Source organism: Recurvomyces mirabilis (assembly GCF_035927965.1).
Source record: "Recurvomyces mirabilis strain CCFEE 5264 chromosome Unknown scaffold_9, whole genome shotgun sequence".
Classification (NCBI taxonomy): Eukaryota; Fungi; Ascomycota; class Dothideomycetes; order Mycosphaerellales; family Teratosphaeriaceae; genus Recurvomyces; species Recurvomyces mirabilis.
The window spans coordinates 753,867-768,376 of record NW_027041943.1 but is presented as its reverse complement, the minus strand read 5'-3'; the positions used below and the strand labels follow the sequence as shown (position 1 = coordinate 768,376).

Genomic DNA, 14,510 nt, shown 5'->3' with positions numbered 1-14,510 from the left:
AGGAGATCATCCTTCAACCACCTGCATGATCCAGTGCCGCCACATCATGTTTTGAGTCAAGAAGTGCTGTATGACTCTATATGGTCATGGCTACGTCTTCATTCTCTGGAGCCTTGAAATGGAACTCATGTTGCTCATGAAAATTGGACATAACGCGATTAGACAGATAATATTCCTATCTCAATTCTAGTACAAGACCGTCGTTGATATAGCCTTATCCTGATCCAGCAGCCCACCCGCTACTTTACTTGACTATCTTGCACACGAGATCCTGGCTGTCCACAGAGTCACCCTCCTTGACGCTGAGACTGCCAATCTTACCGGAGTGTGGCGCACTGATAACCATTTCCTGAAAAGCAACAAGTCAGCATACATCCAGCTTAGAGTGTCCACCAGTTGGAAAGTGGGATGACTCACCATCTTCATAGCACTGAGCACAGCAATAGGATCACCTTTGCTGACCTCGCCACCATCCTTGACTCGGACCTCAACAACCACACCACTCATTGGCGAACCGACTTGAGATCCATCGCTAGCATCCGCCTTCACGCGGCTCTTGTTCTCGATGGCCGCTTTGTTGTCATCCACGGTAACCTGTCTCACCTCGCCGTTCATCTCATAGAACACCTCCCTCTGACCAGTCTGCTCGCTGAGAGGGCCGATGGCCAACATCTTCAAGATAAGCACCTTGCCGCGCTCCAGCTCAACACTGAATTCCTGGCCTACTTCGGGACGATTGAGGAAGTATTTCGTCGGCAGAACTGACAAATCGCCATACTTCTGCGTGAAATTCTTGTAGTCCTCGAAGACCTTGGGGTACATGGCGTAACTGGCCACATCTGTCTCGCTGCAGCCACCGAACTGCTCCTTGAGCTTTTTACGGATGGCGTCAAAGTTGAGAGGATCGAGGTAGAGACCAGGGCGCTTGTCCATCTTGCGGCGGTCACGGAGGGCTTTGGAGCGGAGGGGCTCAGGGAAGCCTCCGTAGGGCTGACCCATAAGGCCTTCGAAAAACTCGAGAACGGAGGATGGGAAGTCGAGCTGGTCGGCTTTGTCGATGGTTTCTTGGTAGGTGAGATTGTTCGAGACCATGAATTGGGCCAGATCGCCGACCACTTTTGAGGTGGGTGTGACTTTGACGATGTCGCCGAGGAGGTCATTGGCCTGTTCGTAAGCTTTCTTAGTCTGTGCCCACTGTGCGCCGAGGCCTTGCTGCGAAGCCTGAAAGATGAGGTTGGTGAGTTGGCCACCAGGGATTTCGTGCTCGTAGACTTCTGGATCTGGACCTGTGAGGCCGGCTTCGAAGGGCGAGTAGATTTGTCGGACCTGAGCCCAGTATTGGTCGAGCTGGCGGACATTGTGATGATCGAGGTTTCTTGACAAGCATTAGCGAGGGTTCATAGAGGCTCCTTGCTTAAATACTTACGGATCATGTTCACTCCCCTCAAGCGAAGCCAGAATTGCTCCAATGCTGGGCTGGGAGGTCATGCCCGACAGACTATCTGTGGCGGCATCGACAGCATCGGCACCAGCCTCAGCACAAGCGACCATGGAAGCAACGCCAGTGCCCGCAGAGTCGTGAGTGTGCACATGAATCGGCAGCTCGGGGTATTTCTCGCGGATCGTACCAACAAGAAGCCTTGCAGCCTTCGGTTTCAGGACGCCGGCCACTAGAGATTCCCATTAGCGAGAGCTTTGCCCGATGAGTGTAGGAGTGCACCAACTATCTTTTAAGCCGAGCACGTGGGCTCCCATGCCCACGATCTTGTCGACCACACCCATGTAGTACTCGAGGTTGTATTTCTTCTTCGGGTTCAGCATGTCGCCTGTCCCGTAGTGTTAGCACACCTTCCCCGAGTCTGAAGCAGAACTCAACATACCTGAGTAGCACACTGTGCCCTCACAAATGCCGCCCGCCTTGAGGACAGCCTTAATGCCGACTTCGAGCTGCTCTACATCGTTGAGCGCATCGAAGACGCGGAAGATGTCCATACCGTTCTTCTTGGCTTGGTCGCAGAAGTGGTAGATAGCATTATCAGGCAGCGACGAGTAAGCCACACCATTGGCGCCACGGAGGAGCATCTGGAAAGGGATGTTCGGTACAAGCTTGCGCATCTTGCGGAGTCGGTCCCATGGGTCCTCATACAAGAATCGCATAGCCACGTCGAAAGTGGCACCACCCCAGCACTCCAAAGCCCAAGCATTGCTCAGAGCGTGGCTGGTCTCCTTGGCAATGTTGCAGAGGTCGACTGTTCGTACTCTTGTAGCGAGCAGAGACTGGTGGGCGTCACGCCATGTAGTGTCCATGATCAAGCAGCCCTTGTTCTTACGCACGGCCTTGGCAAAGGCTTCTGGGCCTTGCTCTGTGATCACGTTCCTCCAGCCTGTCTTGCATGGCTGGGAGATGTCAAGCTCTTTACCGGTCGATGGGTCGGTGAGTGTTGGCATGAGCACATCGCCCTTGAATTTGGAGTCCCCAATCTGGCCCTTGATCTGACTGCCATTGACTGCGAGGTCTCCAAGGTAGGCAAGTAGCTTCTGAGCTCGATTCTGGCTACCGATGAGCGAGAACAGCTCGGGTGTGTCGTCGATGAACGTCGTCCAGCAGTTGCCATCGATAAATGTGGGATGCGTTAGCAAAGACGCCAGGAAAGGAATGTTCGTCTTGACACCACGAATGCGGAACTCGACGAGAGCACGGAGCATCTTTCTTCGCACAATCTCGTATGTGGAGCCATGGCAGCTGCACTTGACCAACATGGAATCGTAGTGGGGAGTAATGATGGCGCCCGCAAAACCATTGCCACCTGCGAAATGTCAGTCTGGCCACCCATCCACGGTTTGTGGGCAATATACCATCGAGGCGGACTCCGCTGTAATAAAAGTCAGCATCTATTGCGGGGATAGGTGGAGAATCATGATATACTCACTTGCCACCCGCCGAGCGATATACTTCAATCTTGCCAGTATCAGGCTTAAATCCCTCACTCGGATCTTCTGTGGTGATGCGGCACTGGAAAGCAAAGCCTCTAGTCGAGATCCTATCTTGTGTAAGGCCAAGCTGCTGGAGGGACGCGCCGGCTGCGATCTGGATCTGAGCGGCGACAATGTCGATCCCCGTGATCTCCTGACAAAAGCGTTAGCGTCAACCCAACGAGATCCCAGGGGGCAAACCTACTTCCGTAATCGTGTGCTCGACCTGGATGCGAGGGTTGATCTCGATAAAATAGTAACGGCCTGACAGCGACAGTTAGCACCCATCAGCGTCTTGATAATCGTAGGTATTTGCTTACCCTCTTGATCAACCAAGAACTCCGCAGTACCAGCATTGCGGTAGTTGACAGACTTGGCCAGCTTGACAGCGTCGTTGAGAATGTTATCGCGAGTCTGCTGTGGCAGGTCCTTGGCGGGCGCCAGCTCTACGACCTTCTGATGTCTTCGCTGCACGGAACAATCACGCTCGTATAAGTGGACAACGTTGCCATGGTTGTCACCCAGAAGCTGGACCTCGATATGCTTGGGCCGGTACAGGAAGCGCTCGACGAAGACGGTGCCGTTGCCGAAGGCTGACTTGGCCTCGGATGTGGCTCGTTCGAAGGCATCCTTAAGCTCCTCTTGCTTCCAGACGACACGCATGCCACGTCCACCACCACCGAAGGCTGCCTTGATGATAACTGGGAAGCCGTACTCATCTGTGAATCCCTTCACGTCCTCGAAACGCTCCACGGGCCCTTCAGTTCCTGGTACGCAGGGGCTTCACGGGGAGTGGTGTTAGTGTAAACCCAGCTGTGTCTCAGATATGGGTTGAAGTTATTGTACTTACACCTCACACTTCTTGGCTAGCTTACGAGCCGAGACCTTGTCACCGAGGGCGTTGATAGTCTATCCCCAGAATCTGTTAGCTCTGTGACATGCCGCAGCGCCTGTCAGCTATATAGCTTCGATAGCCTCACCTCGGGATCTGGTCCCACCCATATGAGCCCTGCTGCCTCGACCTTCTTCGCGAACTCGTAGTTCTCACTCAAGAACCCATAGCCTGGATGCACGAGCTGAACATCTAAGGAGAGTGGACGTCAGCATATCCCGAGCGCATGAACCCAATCTCAAGGTATTGAAGTCCGACACAGTCTCATGGAACCTACCATGTGCGAGTGCGATCTTGATAATCTCCTCGCCAGCCAGATATGCCTCGACTGGCCGGTACTGTCCTCTCTTGCCGATCAGGTACGCCTCGTCTGCCTTCTGCCTGTGCATAGATAGGCGGTCCTCATAGCTGAAGACTGCGACTGTCTGCAGCGACAGCTCGTGTGCGGTACGGAAGATACGGATAGGGATCTCGCCTCGGTTGGCGACCAAGATCTTCTTCAGCTGCATGATCGAGCTGTTCGCCCGCAGTCGCTGGTGGACTGTGTTCTTGGTCGAGTGGGTATCGCCATCCTCGTGAATCGTTCCATAGTCTCCTCCATTCGTGGCCGGTGTCTCGACCTGCTTCGTGGCTGGAGTGTCCGACATTCTGGGCTAATGATGCTTTCGTTGTACAACCGAGAGTGAGGAAGGATGGTTGCAGAAGAGCAGATCTGCGGGTATAAGACGCCCAAACTATGTTGCCAGCCTCCCGGGCTCCCCACGGTTATGCTTGCTCACCGTCTTGTCCTCGAGCATTGACCAGCGAGACTTCAAGCAACCAGTTGACAGACGATTGTAGCAGCTTGCCAGTAAGTGTGGGACCCAGCGCAAGCTATTTGAACGGCAGGACGAAGATTTTGTTATTGTATTAGCAGCTTCTAGCACGGATTATGACGCCGGGGAAGCTCTCTGGTTGAGCTCAAGCCTTTCCTCAGTGCCCCGCATGCGCGATAGGCATTATTATTCTTTTATCGGCCTCGGGGACACGCTATTGGAAGCAGAGCCCGGCCGCTCGGCTCACTGGAACTGTTCATCCCTCTGCATTCACACGCGATGCATTCACGACTCAAAGCTTTCGAGCATAAGTCGGAGATTGAGGCGGACAATTCCGGATCGTTCTCGTGACAACGACTCGCATCCACTCGAACCTGATCACGAAGTCATCCATCTCGCAGGCGGAACACCCGTTGATGGCTTCGTCTTCGGCGCAAGCAGATTGTCAAAGCTTCCTTCACACCGCCGTGGAAAAGCAACACTTTATCGCTGTCCGCATTGTTTTGGGTAACGAGAGCACGGCCCGAGACAATATTTCGACCAGGTCTTTCATGCAGGTACAAGCGCATGCCTGCCTCGCGCGCTGCCGCGCATCGTGAGGTGGACAGCTGAGCATCATAGGAGGCAGCGAAGTCGTCTAATAACCCAGCCCGGTAAGCTGATAGTTCTCACCGTGTCATAACCGTGGCAGACAGTCGACATGCCTCGCCGCCTTCGATCTCCCCGGCCAGTCCATCGCCTGCTTACGTTCGGCTACGTGGAATGATCTTAGACTGCCCGAGGTCGCATACAGAAGTCTCGTAGGCAGATTGCAGAGCTGCAGCACTATCGAAACTACCAGTCAGTCTCGGCACTATTGAACAGAGCACATTCAAACGGTGCGTTCACTGCTTTCGACAGATCGCAGCGGGATCTCCGTGCCTGTCGAAACCATCCTGCAGGATTATCAGGCCATGAAGACTCCGTATGTCGGCAGCGTCCGCCTTGCTGCCGCCAAGGAAGCCAAAGCGCATCTGGGTCTCATCACGCCACACCTGTGTCGCTGTCAAAAGCGCACAAATTTGATCATCTGGTGTCGCCTTGTGTCTGTCTGATAAATTTCGGTGCAATGCGCGGCTCCGAGTATTCTGAATAGGTAACAGGGCACAAATCAATTGCACTGGACGTCTTGTCAGGCGCTCCTCACTGAGGCCTGCACAATGACATGCTAGGGCTGACTGTTCGGCTAGAATATGGTGTGCCAACGCATATCGCAGCTTAGCACTTCGCTTTTGACTCTGCGGCACGCACGTTAGATAATAGTTCTGCGATGTGCACGTAGGTGTCAATATGCACGCCACTGACACGCTGCAAGTGAGGCACCGGCTATATATACGAAGGCTGCCACCATAGAGTGAATTATGCTACTACCCGTCTCATCTTCCTACTTGAATCCTACCGTACCATCATAGATCCCTTCGCCTACGATACTGCTGACCGAGTACGCTCAATGGCCGGACGATACTCACTATGTCTGCTTCTGTCAGCCACAGCAGCCATGGCGCATCCTACAGCCTGGTCGAATCATATGCCATCCCCAACGCCGTGTACAACCACTACGAACACCCAATCTTACACTAGCAGCATCGGGCCTGGACCGACTGGCGTCAACGAAACGCCTCATTTTTCTTACGATGAGCTGTGGGATATTCATAACAACTTCCTCAAGGCATTCACATACCCAAACAATGTCGAGCAAGCCAAGACAATCAATTCAACGTTACTGGCACCTAATGTCATCGGTAGAGTTGATGTGACCCGAGTCTTCCTCGGGCAAGAACTCAATACAGAGTATCTGTGAGTCAGCAACTACTGGTGGTGACCACAGGCGAATGGACTGTAGCGCTGACAATCGACATCCAGATTCGGGCTCTTCACGGGCAACACCCTGAATGCCGGTGCAGCAACATTGCTCGGCATACCATTGGAATACAATGTCATCCACTTCGCAGCTACCGACTACGTGGTATCCTCCGCCACGGTGCACAATTTCAATTTCTCCAGCATCATCTTACCCGTCGAAATCGTTGGCTTCTTCACGTACGACTCCAACAAGCAGATTTCGCAGTACGATGTCACATTCAGGCGCTTCGATCAAATCGTCGACATCCTGGTGGCGAATGTGGCGCAGCAAATTCATGTGAATACCAGTGCACAAGCCGTGTCATTCTTGACCAATGCTCTAGCATCGACCATCTGTAACACCGAAGTCCAATACTGTAACGGCAGTAACCAACAATACAGCGATTTCCAGTCTTGCTTCGCCTTCCTCACACAAGACATACGGTTTGGTACCGCTTACGAGCTTGGCAGAAATACTCTTCTGTATGCTATGCATTCAACATGGCTCTTGTTCTCGATTGCTGACTTGTTGCTCATAGGTGCCGCAATATACATCAATACATGGTCCCTTTACGACCCAGCACTCACTGCCCACACATTGGACCATCTGGTGGCGGATACTGCAGCGATGATCAGACATATCCACAAATTGTCCAGCAACCACTTTTCACAAATGCACCTTTTGTGCCTGAGGGCAAGCAGAATGCTAATGCTACTATTGCGGCGTGGTAGAGTAACATAATAATCTAATCTCACAGACACTTCAAGCTCACGTACAGTTGCTACTGATAGGTACGAGTGAGATGCCTCCAAGAGCTGCCTTGCACATGCATCGCTAGCCTCATGCCTTCTTCGTCTCCCCACCACTTCTCTCACCCCTCATCATGGCCTCGACGTCCCACGACTCGGCACAAGCTCTCTCATCATCCTCATTCCATGCCCTAGGCAATGTAGCAAAGACAAGATAACTCGTATGCGTCTTGACCTCAGTCTCAGTCCTATGCACCAGATTACCTTCCTTATACAGCTTCCTCTCCTCCGCATCGCGCTTAATCTTATCCAGCCGATCCGCTTTACTCTGCACCTTCCGCCCCGAACCATTCGGTACTGCGCCACCAGCTCCTGCCGCATTTGCTTGTGCGTTTAGTTGTCTATCGATCTTTGAGGCGTGAAAGTCGCCAATCTTTTGTTCGACGTCGCGGAGACGGAATACAGCCTCGTCGACAGTCGCAGCACTGGCATTGACTCCTCGAAGACCTTCGTTCTTGAGACCGACTTGTTCACGGCGGACGTCCATGCGGCGGTTGTGGACTTCGACCATGTCAATTTCGGTCCAGCCATTCTTGCGTAGGTAGGTGGTCGTGGCTATGACTTGCTCTATGCAGGGTGAGAATGTGCAAAGTTGGACTGGCGATGCTGGGTCAAGTGGTGACGGACCTTCGAATGGTATGCGTGTGAGGTGGCGAAGCGCTTGCCAAGGAGCTGGGAGGTCTAGGAAGATTGCGTTGGCGTTTGGTGATGGTCTGTCGGGTGTTGTAAGGAGGAAACCATCGTTGCACACGTCGCGGTGAGTGAGATGCACGATATCGTCAAGCCCATGTTCATTGATCTCTTTCCGCAATGTCTCAACACGAGGCTCGTGATACTCATAGCTGTACACTTTACCCAATTTTCGCTTCTTGGGGTTCTCAGAACCAGGATACCCGGAGAAGACTGCTCGTGCAGCAGCATGAGTGAAGCTGCCACTGCCCGCGCCTGCTTCAATGATGGATTGTCCTGGCTTTGCACGTATCCGCTGCAAAATATAGCTATAGTCTGGGATGTACACGACCTGCGTTCGGTGGTCTAAAGATGAAGTCCAGCTTTCCGGTGTGGGCTGCAAGAGATGTACGAAGCCGGAACCAGCCTCTAGTGGTGTGACTGTTGCCACGGCAGCACGCTGTACGGCAGTCGAGTCGACGCGATCACTCGCAGTCCTCAGCTTCTTAGGTACAGGGTGTTCCAGGCGTGCTTCCGGCTCCAGCTCTTCCGACTTGCGCTTGTTGTTCAAGTGGGCAACTGGCTCTGCAGGTTGACCAGGGCTTGTAGTGGTCTCTTCCATGCTGACAGCCACACCATCTTGCCTCACTTGTTTACCTTTACGCCCTCGAGTACCCGTGTCAACCTTGCTCGCTCTCACCTGAGCACCCCATTCTAAACCGATCAACGTGCTGTGAGGAAAACTGCCAAATCTGGTATTCGTCACCGCGCCTTCCGCATATCCATCGTCTGCGGTGCTCCGTAGCGTAATGGGCGTGAGTGTGTCTCGCTTGAGATGCAGGATCGCCAGATCACCATCCTCAGCCGTCGCTGCTGTCTCGAAGAAGGGACTCATTTCACTACCCACAAGAAAGGCGAAACCCCTTCCTCGCGTGCTCTTCCCTTCTCTTCTCGGCCTCGTCCGACGGCGGCAACACTAGAAAAGCCGATGATGGTGCAGACGATCGATAGAAGGCACGACACGGGGTGGGCTATCGTTGCTGTGGCGCTTGCTGTAGAGGTTAGCCTCACTTCCTTCGGTCCCTTGTTTTGATGCGATTATTGGCGCATGAACGCTACGGCTGAAACTAGCTGTATGTACTCGGACGTGTTGTCCTCATCGAGGTCCTCAAATTCGAGTAGGAGAAGTTGGGCAGCTTCGAGGTGAAGTTTCTTGATCTTCTCTTGGCGCCTGGAGAGGGCATGAACTGCAAAAATACCCTCAAAGGCTTTGACGTCACCCTCCGAGAAGCCCAGCACTCTGTATACCTGGTGTACCCGCTCTTCTCGCTGCCTCTGTCCGCGGCGACACCACTAGAGGACGCCGACGACAATGCAGGCAATCAATGCAAGCCGGGACATTCGGTGCGCTTCTTTGGTTCGAGGATTGCTCCTGAAGGGTGTGTGGGATAGAAAGCGATAGCGATAGCGATTAAAGTAGTCGGCCCTGCGTCATTTCGAGAGTTGTTTGCTATTTGACTGGATCTATGCTGTGGAACAAGGTTCGTGAACGAAAGTCCATTTCCTTATCGATTAGGAAGGCACAACCTTCGGCCTCGCGACACACACTGTTCATCAATCCTAACACTACAGGGATGGCCTTACTCACGGGGCACCGAGCCGAGATTGTGGCACCGATCTTCCCAGCCTGACATTTTCTGCTTGTCTGGGAGCTCCTCCCGACGCTCATAGGGCCGCGACAGGCTGATCAACTCACCTCGCGAACATCTCGCGCCTCTACGTCACCTCGTGCACGAGCAAGCTCAAGGAAGCTGGCAGACGCTTGCACGCTATGGCGGTTAGAGAACAAGATCCGAGGTCAGGACACGTTCGAGCCGCGAGATCTTGTTTGCTATAGGCGGGTACCATGCAGTAGTCACTCCTAGCAGTCAGCCCCACGCGGCACCTCAATGGCGTAGGTCGATCATGAAGAGCTTCAACTTCCTTCTTGACAGCTCCCTGCACCACTGTTGACTCCCGAAATTATTGCCAAGCAGAGAAGCATTCATCGAAGTCCGAAACCATGGCGAACCTTATTGAGAAGCTGACGGCCGAAGCGCCGGGGGAACAGGCAGGTACGTAAAGTCAAAACCTCACTGGAGCTCTACAGACTTCCCGCCTCTTGCCAAGTCCATTCTCATCTCGAAGCCCGCATACCCACAGCATAGGTAGGAGTGAGGATGTGTGCCAGCTCCATGGTTTGCTGTCTAATGTCGGCCGTTTCATTCAACCTCAACGACATGGAGCTCTCAGCTGGTTGGGCTAGCTCACATTCATGGCCCTCTATTCATGGTGGGACGTGGCCATCGGCTAACAGCTAGGTCGTCAAAGTATTCCTTAACGACATCATCAAATATCTCTGGCCTAACATCAGAGTGGCTGGTGGCCAGATCATAACCGATACCGTCAACCCGATGTTCCCAACCATGTTGCCAAAGATGCTGGCCTCTCTCCACTTCACCAAGGTTGATCTGGGTGACGTCCCAATTCAGGTGTCGAATGTGCTTGCCACCAAGACTGCTACCCGTGGCATCAAACTGGATATGGATGTCCTATGGTCGGGCAATTGTGATATCCAGCTGGACGGAAACATGATTCCACAGCTGGGTGTGAAGAGTGTCGGAATGATTGGAAGACTATCAGTGTTGCTTTGTCCCTTGACAAATGTCATCCCGCTGGTTAGTATTGACCTACAGATATGATCAAGAGCTTAGAATACTAACCATCTCAAGATTGGAGCCATCCAGCTCAGTTTCGTCAACAGTCCGGTAAGTCACTTGACACGGGGAGCATTCCATTGATCGACCATGCTAACATCGTGATAGTAAGTTGGCATGTTTACACAGTAGTAATCACGATTTGTGTTGCCATTACTGATCCCATGTTGCTATTCCGAACACAGTTCTTTGTTTGTCAAGATGATTGAACTAGCTAACATCTCCTCTCTAAACTTATAGGGAACTCAAATTAGACTTCACCGGAGCAGCCAACGTTGCAGGTAAGTGAGATAAGTCTCATCTAAACGTGAGAAAGCCGTGGATCTGAACTAACACTTTTCTTGAGATTTCTCCCTCATCGACAAATCCGTCCGGAACGTCATTCTCAGCGTCATCAACAGCATGCTCACCCTGCCCAATCGACTCTACATCAAGATGGACGTCAACAACGACTACTTCCTATCATATCTCGAGCCTCTAGGCGTCATCCGCATAACAGTCGACAAAGCTTATGGCTTTGCTGAAGAAGCAAAGGGCAAGGTTAAGCACTTCTTCTCCAAGATCACTCGCGCGGCTCCAGACTGCTACGTCAAAGTCGAGGTTGGTGCTGAGCCGGAGTGGAAGACGACGATCAAGAACAATACCACAAACCCAATATGGAACGAAACACACGACTTCGTGGTCTCTGATTATGACCAGTGCATCAAGCTCGATGTTGAGGACCAGGATGTCGGCGGCGATGACGAAGTCGGTCTCGGTGCCACCACAGTCGAGGAGATTCTTCGATCTGGAGGCCGCAAAGAACTCTCCCTCCTCCGCAAAGGCGAACAGAGTGAGGGAAAAGTTGCTCTCACCGCGCAGTTTTTCAAGTTCGAACCCGATGTCACAAGCTTCTCTGCGCCTGACCACAACGCTGCGGGTCAGGTATGCGGTGTAGCTGTCGTACTTATCGCCGGCGCCTCTGGTATCAAGGGACAGCGCGAGCAGCTCCATCCAAGTGTCAAAGTCACCTTGGGCCAAAAGCATCATTTTCAGACTGCTATCTTGGCCGATGCGCCGGGTTCCGATATCAGCAACCCAGCCTTCGATTCGAACTTTCGCATCCCCATCACTAGCGATATGGTCGGTGCTGGCGCGGAGAGCTTCCGGATTACACTGTTTGATAAGGAGACAGAGATTGGGGCTGTGGAGGTACCCTTCACAGATGTGGTGAAGGCTCCGAATATGATCTTGCAGAACAAGTTCGATGTTGGTAATGGGACGTTCGTACGTGCTAGCGTCATGTTGAGAGGCTTGCGAGCGGCTGCTATCGAGGAGCTTGAATCTCGCGGGAAGTAGCATCCCCCGAGACTAAGATCCCAGCCTCCGCCCCAGCGGCCACACGTCAGTCGCGACCTCAAGTAGCCATCCCTAACCATTCCTGCCTGCATTCGATTAGTTGTGGTCGGAGAAGAATCTAGACAGCTTGAGCCCGAAACGCCGGTGAACGGTCTCCGCGACCCGAGTCATGTGCAAGATAGCCAGCAGCAGAGAGTGAAGACGAACTTTTCCTTCAATACTTTGTAGACAACGAGACGTTCGAATGTAGTAGTATGCTAGCAGAACGACGCCGAACATCTATCAGACCGTGTCGTATCACTTGACCTCCCGCTATGCTCCCGCCAAGCCCACCACAGCCGTGAACGCCATAACGCTCCTACAACCTTATACATCTCAATCGAATGAATGCGCTCAGGCTGTCTGCGGGTCGAGTGTAGTACCAGCTTCAATCGTAGCCCACCCAATCAAACGCCAATGCTTCTCAATTCGTCTACTCAACGCCACCTTTTCCTTGATCTCTGTGCAGGCCGGGCTTGTCAACTGCAGCTTTGCAATATCGGCCTTCACAGCGATGACCTTCGCACCAGTAGCAGTGGAGCCAATGTTGACCATCAGCACTTCGTTCTTCGCCAGCTTCGCAACCTTGGCTTGTTTGCCATCGGCCGTCTTCACACCAAGCAGGCGTCGAAGAAGGAAGTAGTTGACTTCCAACTCAGTATAGATCTTAGGCAGCTTGCCCTTCAGCCCCAGTACAAAACCGACTAAACGATCGGCACGGCAGAGTGTTGGATCAATACGGGTACCAACACCAATCAGACCTCCTGGGACAGCGAACTTGAGACTGTTGTTCTCGGCGAAGAGGGAGATGATGCGGGAGTAGATCGGGCGGCACTGGATGTTACCCTTGTCGTCGCGCGAAACGATACCTGGTCGAATCTCGATCTCGTCGCCCAACTTCAGGATTCCTGTCAAGATGGAACCACCAGCTACACCGCCTTGCAGCTCTTCGATCTCGGAACCGGGTTTGTTTACATCGAAGGATCGGATGACGATAAGATGCGGGTCGTCCTGGAAGTTGCGCATCGGTACTGGGATCTTGGTGCAGAGCATTTCGTTGATCGCATCGATATTGAACTTCAGCTGGGCGGAGATGGGGATGATCGGAGCATTGTCCGCGACCGTGCCGCGGATGAATTTCCGGATGGATTCGAAATGTGTCGCGGCAGCCTCCTCGCGCATGAGATCGACCTTATTCTGCAGGATGATGATGTGACCCAGCTTCATGATTTCAATAGCGGCCAGATGCTCAGATGTTTGGGGCTGTGGGCAGGGCTCGTTGCCAGCGATGAGTAGTAATGCGGCGTCCATGACTGCGGCTCCTGACAACATCGTGCTCATGAGAATGTCGTGGCCTGGGCAGTCGACGAAGCTATACATGAATCAGCATTATTGTGCTGAGAATTGTGGAAGGAAGACTTACGAGACATGTCTCTCAAGCCTGTACCTTCCCGAACATCCTTCCCTCTCACATGGTGGGTCAACCTCCTTGTCACTCTTAAAACTCCTATAGCACGTCGGTCGCGGGCAAGCCGGGTTGTCACACTTGTACACCTTCGCGTTCGCATAACCCAGCTTGATCGTGATATTCCTCTCCAACTCGTTCTTGAACCGCACAGTCTGCACCCCCGAGATAGCCTTCACCACTGTACTTTTACCGTGAGCCACGTGACCGATAGTTCCGATATTGATTGTTGCCTGGCGCGCAATGATTTCTGGTGAAAGTGGTGTGAGGCTTTTGACGTCCAAGTCTTTCGGGTCTGGCTGCTCGGGGAGTTCTGGTCTTGATGCGGCCATGGCGGCTGCTTGATTGCTCTTCTTCAAAGCCGAGCGTGGCAGTGGCGCCGCGCCTTTTTGTCTCTCCTCGATCTCATCGTCTGCTTGGGGCTCGAGGCCAGGGGATTGTGGTGGTGTGTCGTCGTCGGATGGGTAGTCGCCGTTAGTCGCCATGATTGCGGTTGGCTCGAATCTCTTCCTGGAAGACTCTTGATTTGCTTGCAGGAGATAGGCCTTCGTTCAGTGATGCCTAAGTTAATGTTAAGCCTCGTAGCAGGCAATGTGGTAGTTTTTTGTTAAGCGATATACACTGCTTCACTCCCACCTGCAATGACTCTTGAAGCTGCCCCACCGCCAAGATTTCATTCATCGCTCGATGACTAATACATAACGCTGCGCCACTTCGACTTCAACAATAGGGGTGCGTCCTTGATCCCAAACCTGGACAATTCGACGGACAACAGCGGAAGATCGATAGTGCTCTCATCCGCTCGTGATCAGGCGCAAAGTACGACGCCCAGAACTAATTGGCTGATCTTACTATGGCGCACTAGTATCAAT

At 52.8% G+C, this 14,510-nt stretch overlaps 5 protein-coding genes across 5 annotated transcripts; 2 read left to right on the top strand and 3 right to left on the bottom strand.

The window, feature by feature from the left end:
- Positions 1-244: 244 nt before the first annotated feature.
- PYC1 (pyruvate carboxylase) lies at positions 245-4,512 on the bottom strand (the record flags this gene model as incomplete). The annotated part of the gene is made up of 12 exons (XM_064837028.1): positions 245-349; positions 418-1,375; positions 1,427-1,670; positions 1,725-1,826; positions 1,881-2,807; positions 2,857-2,873; positions 2,931-3,127; positions 3,179-3,237; positions 3,294-3,754; positions 3,824-3,882; positions 3,954-4,057; positions 4,143-4,512. The coding sequence occupies 12 exons, from the start codon at positions 4,510-4,512 to the stop codon at positions 245-247; spliced, it is 3,603 nt and encodes a 1,200-aa protein (XP_064695661.1).
- Positions 4,513-6,217: 1,705 nt separating this feature from the next.
- Positions 6,218-7,293, top strand: LTS14_004325 (uncharacterized protein; the record flags this gene model as incomplete). Its single annotated transcript, XM_064837027.1, has 3 exons — positions 6,218-6,516; positions 6,583-7,044; positions 7,101-7,293. 3 exons carry the CDS (start codon positions 6,218-6,220, stop codon positions 7,291-7,293), a joined length of 954 nt encoding a protein of 317 aa, XP_064695660.1.
- Positions 7,294-7,402: 109 nt separating this feature from the next.
- On the bottom strand, positions 7,403-8,935 carry TRM61 (tRNA (adenine-N(1)-)-methyltransferase catalytic subunit trm61; the record flags this gene model as incomplete). Its single annotated transcript, XM_064837026.1, has 2 exons — positions 7,403-7,938; positions 7,999-8,935. 2 exons carry the CDS (start codon positions 8,933-8,935, stop codon positions 7,403-7,405), a joined length of 1,473 nt encoding a protein of 490 aa, XP_064695659.1.
- A 1,570-nt stretch (positions 8,936-10,505) lies between these two features.
- Positions 10,506-12,134, top strand: LTS14_004323 (uncharacterized protein; the record flags this gene model as incomplete). Its single annotated transcript, XM_064837025.1, has 3 exons — positions 10,506-10,686; positions 11,051-11,077; positions 11,143-12,134. 3 exons carry the CDS (start codon positions 10,506-10,508, stop codon positions 12,132-12,134), a joined length of 1,200 nt encoding a protein of 399 aa, XP_064695658.1.
- Positions 12,135-12,527: 393 nt separating this feature from the next.
- GCD11 (eukaryotic translation initiation factor 2 subunit gamma) lies at positions 12,528-14,123 on the bottom strand (the record flags this gene model as incomplete). Its single annotated transcript, XM_064837024.1, has 2 exons — positions 12,528-13,545; positions 13,597-14,123. 2 exons carry the CDS (start codon positions 14,121-14,123, stop codon positions 12,528-12,530), a joined length of 1,545 nt encoding a protein of 514 aa, XP_064695657.1.
- Between the last annotated feature and the right edge of the window lie 387 nt (positions 14,124-14,510).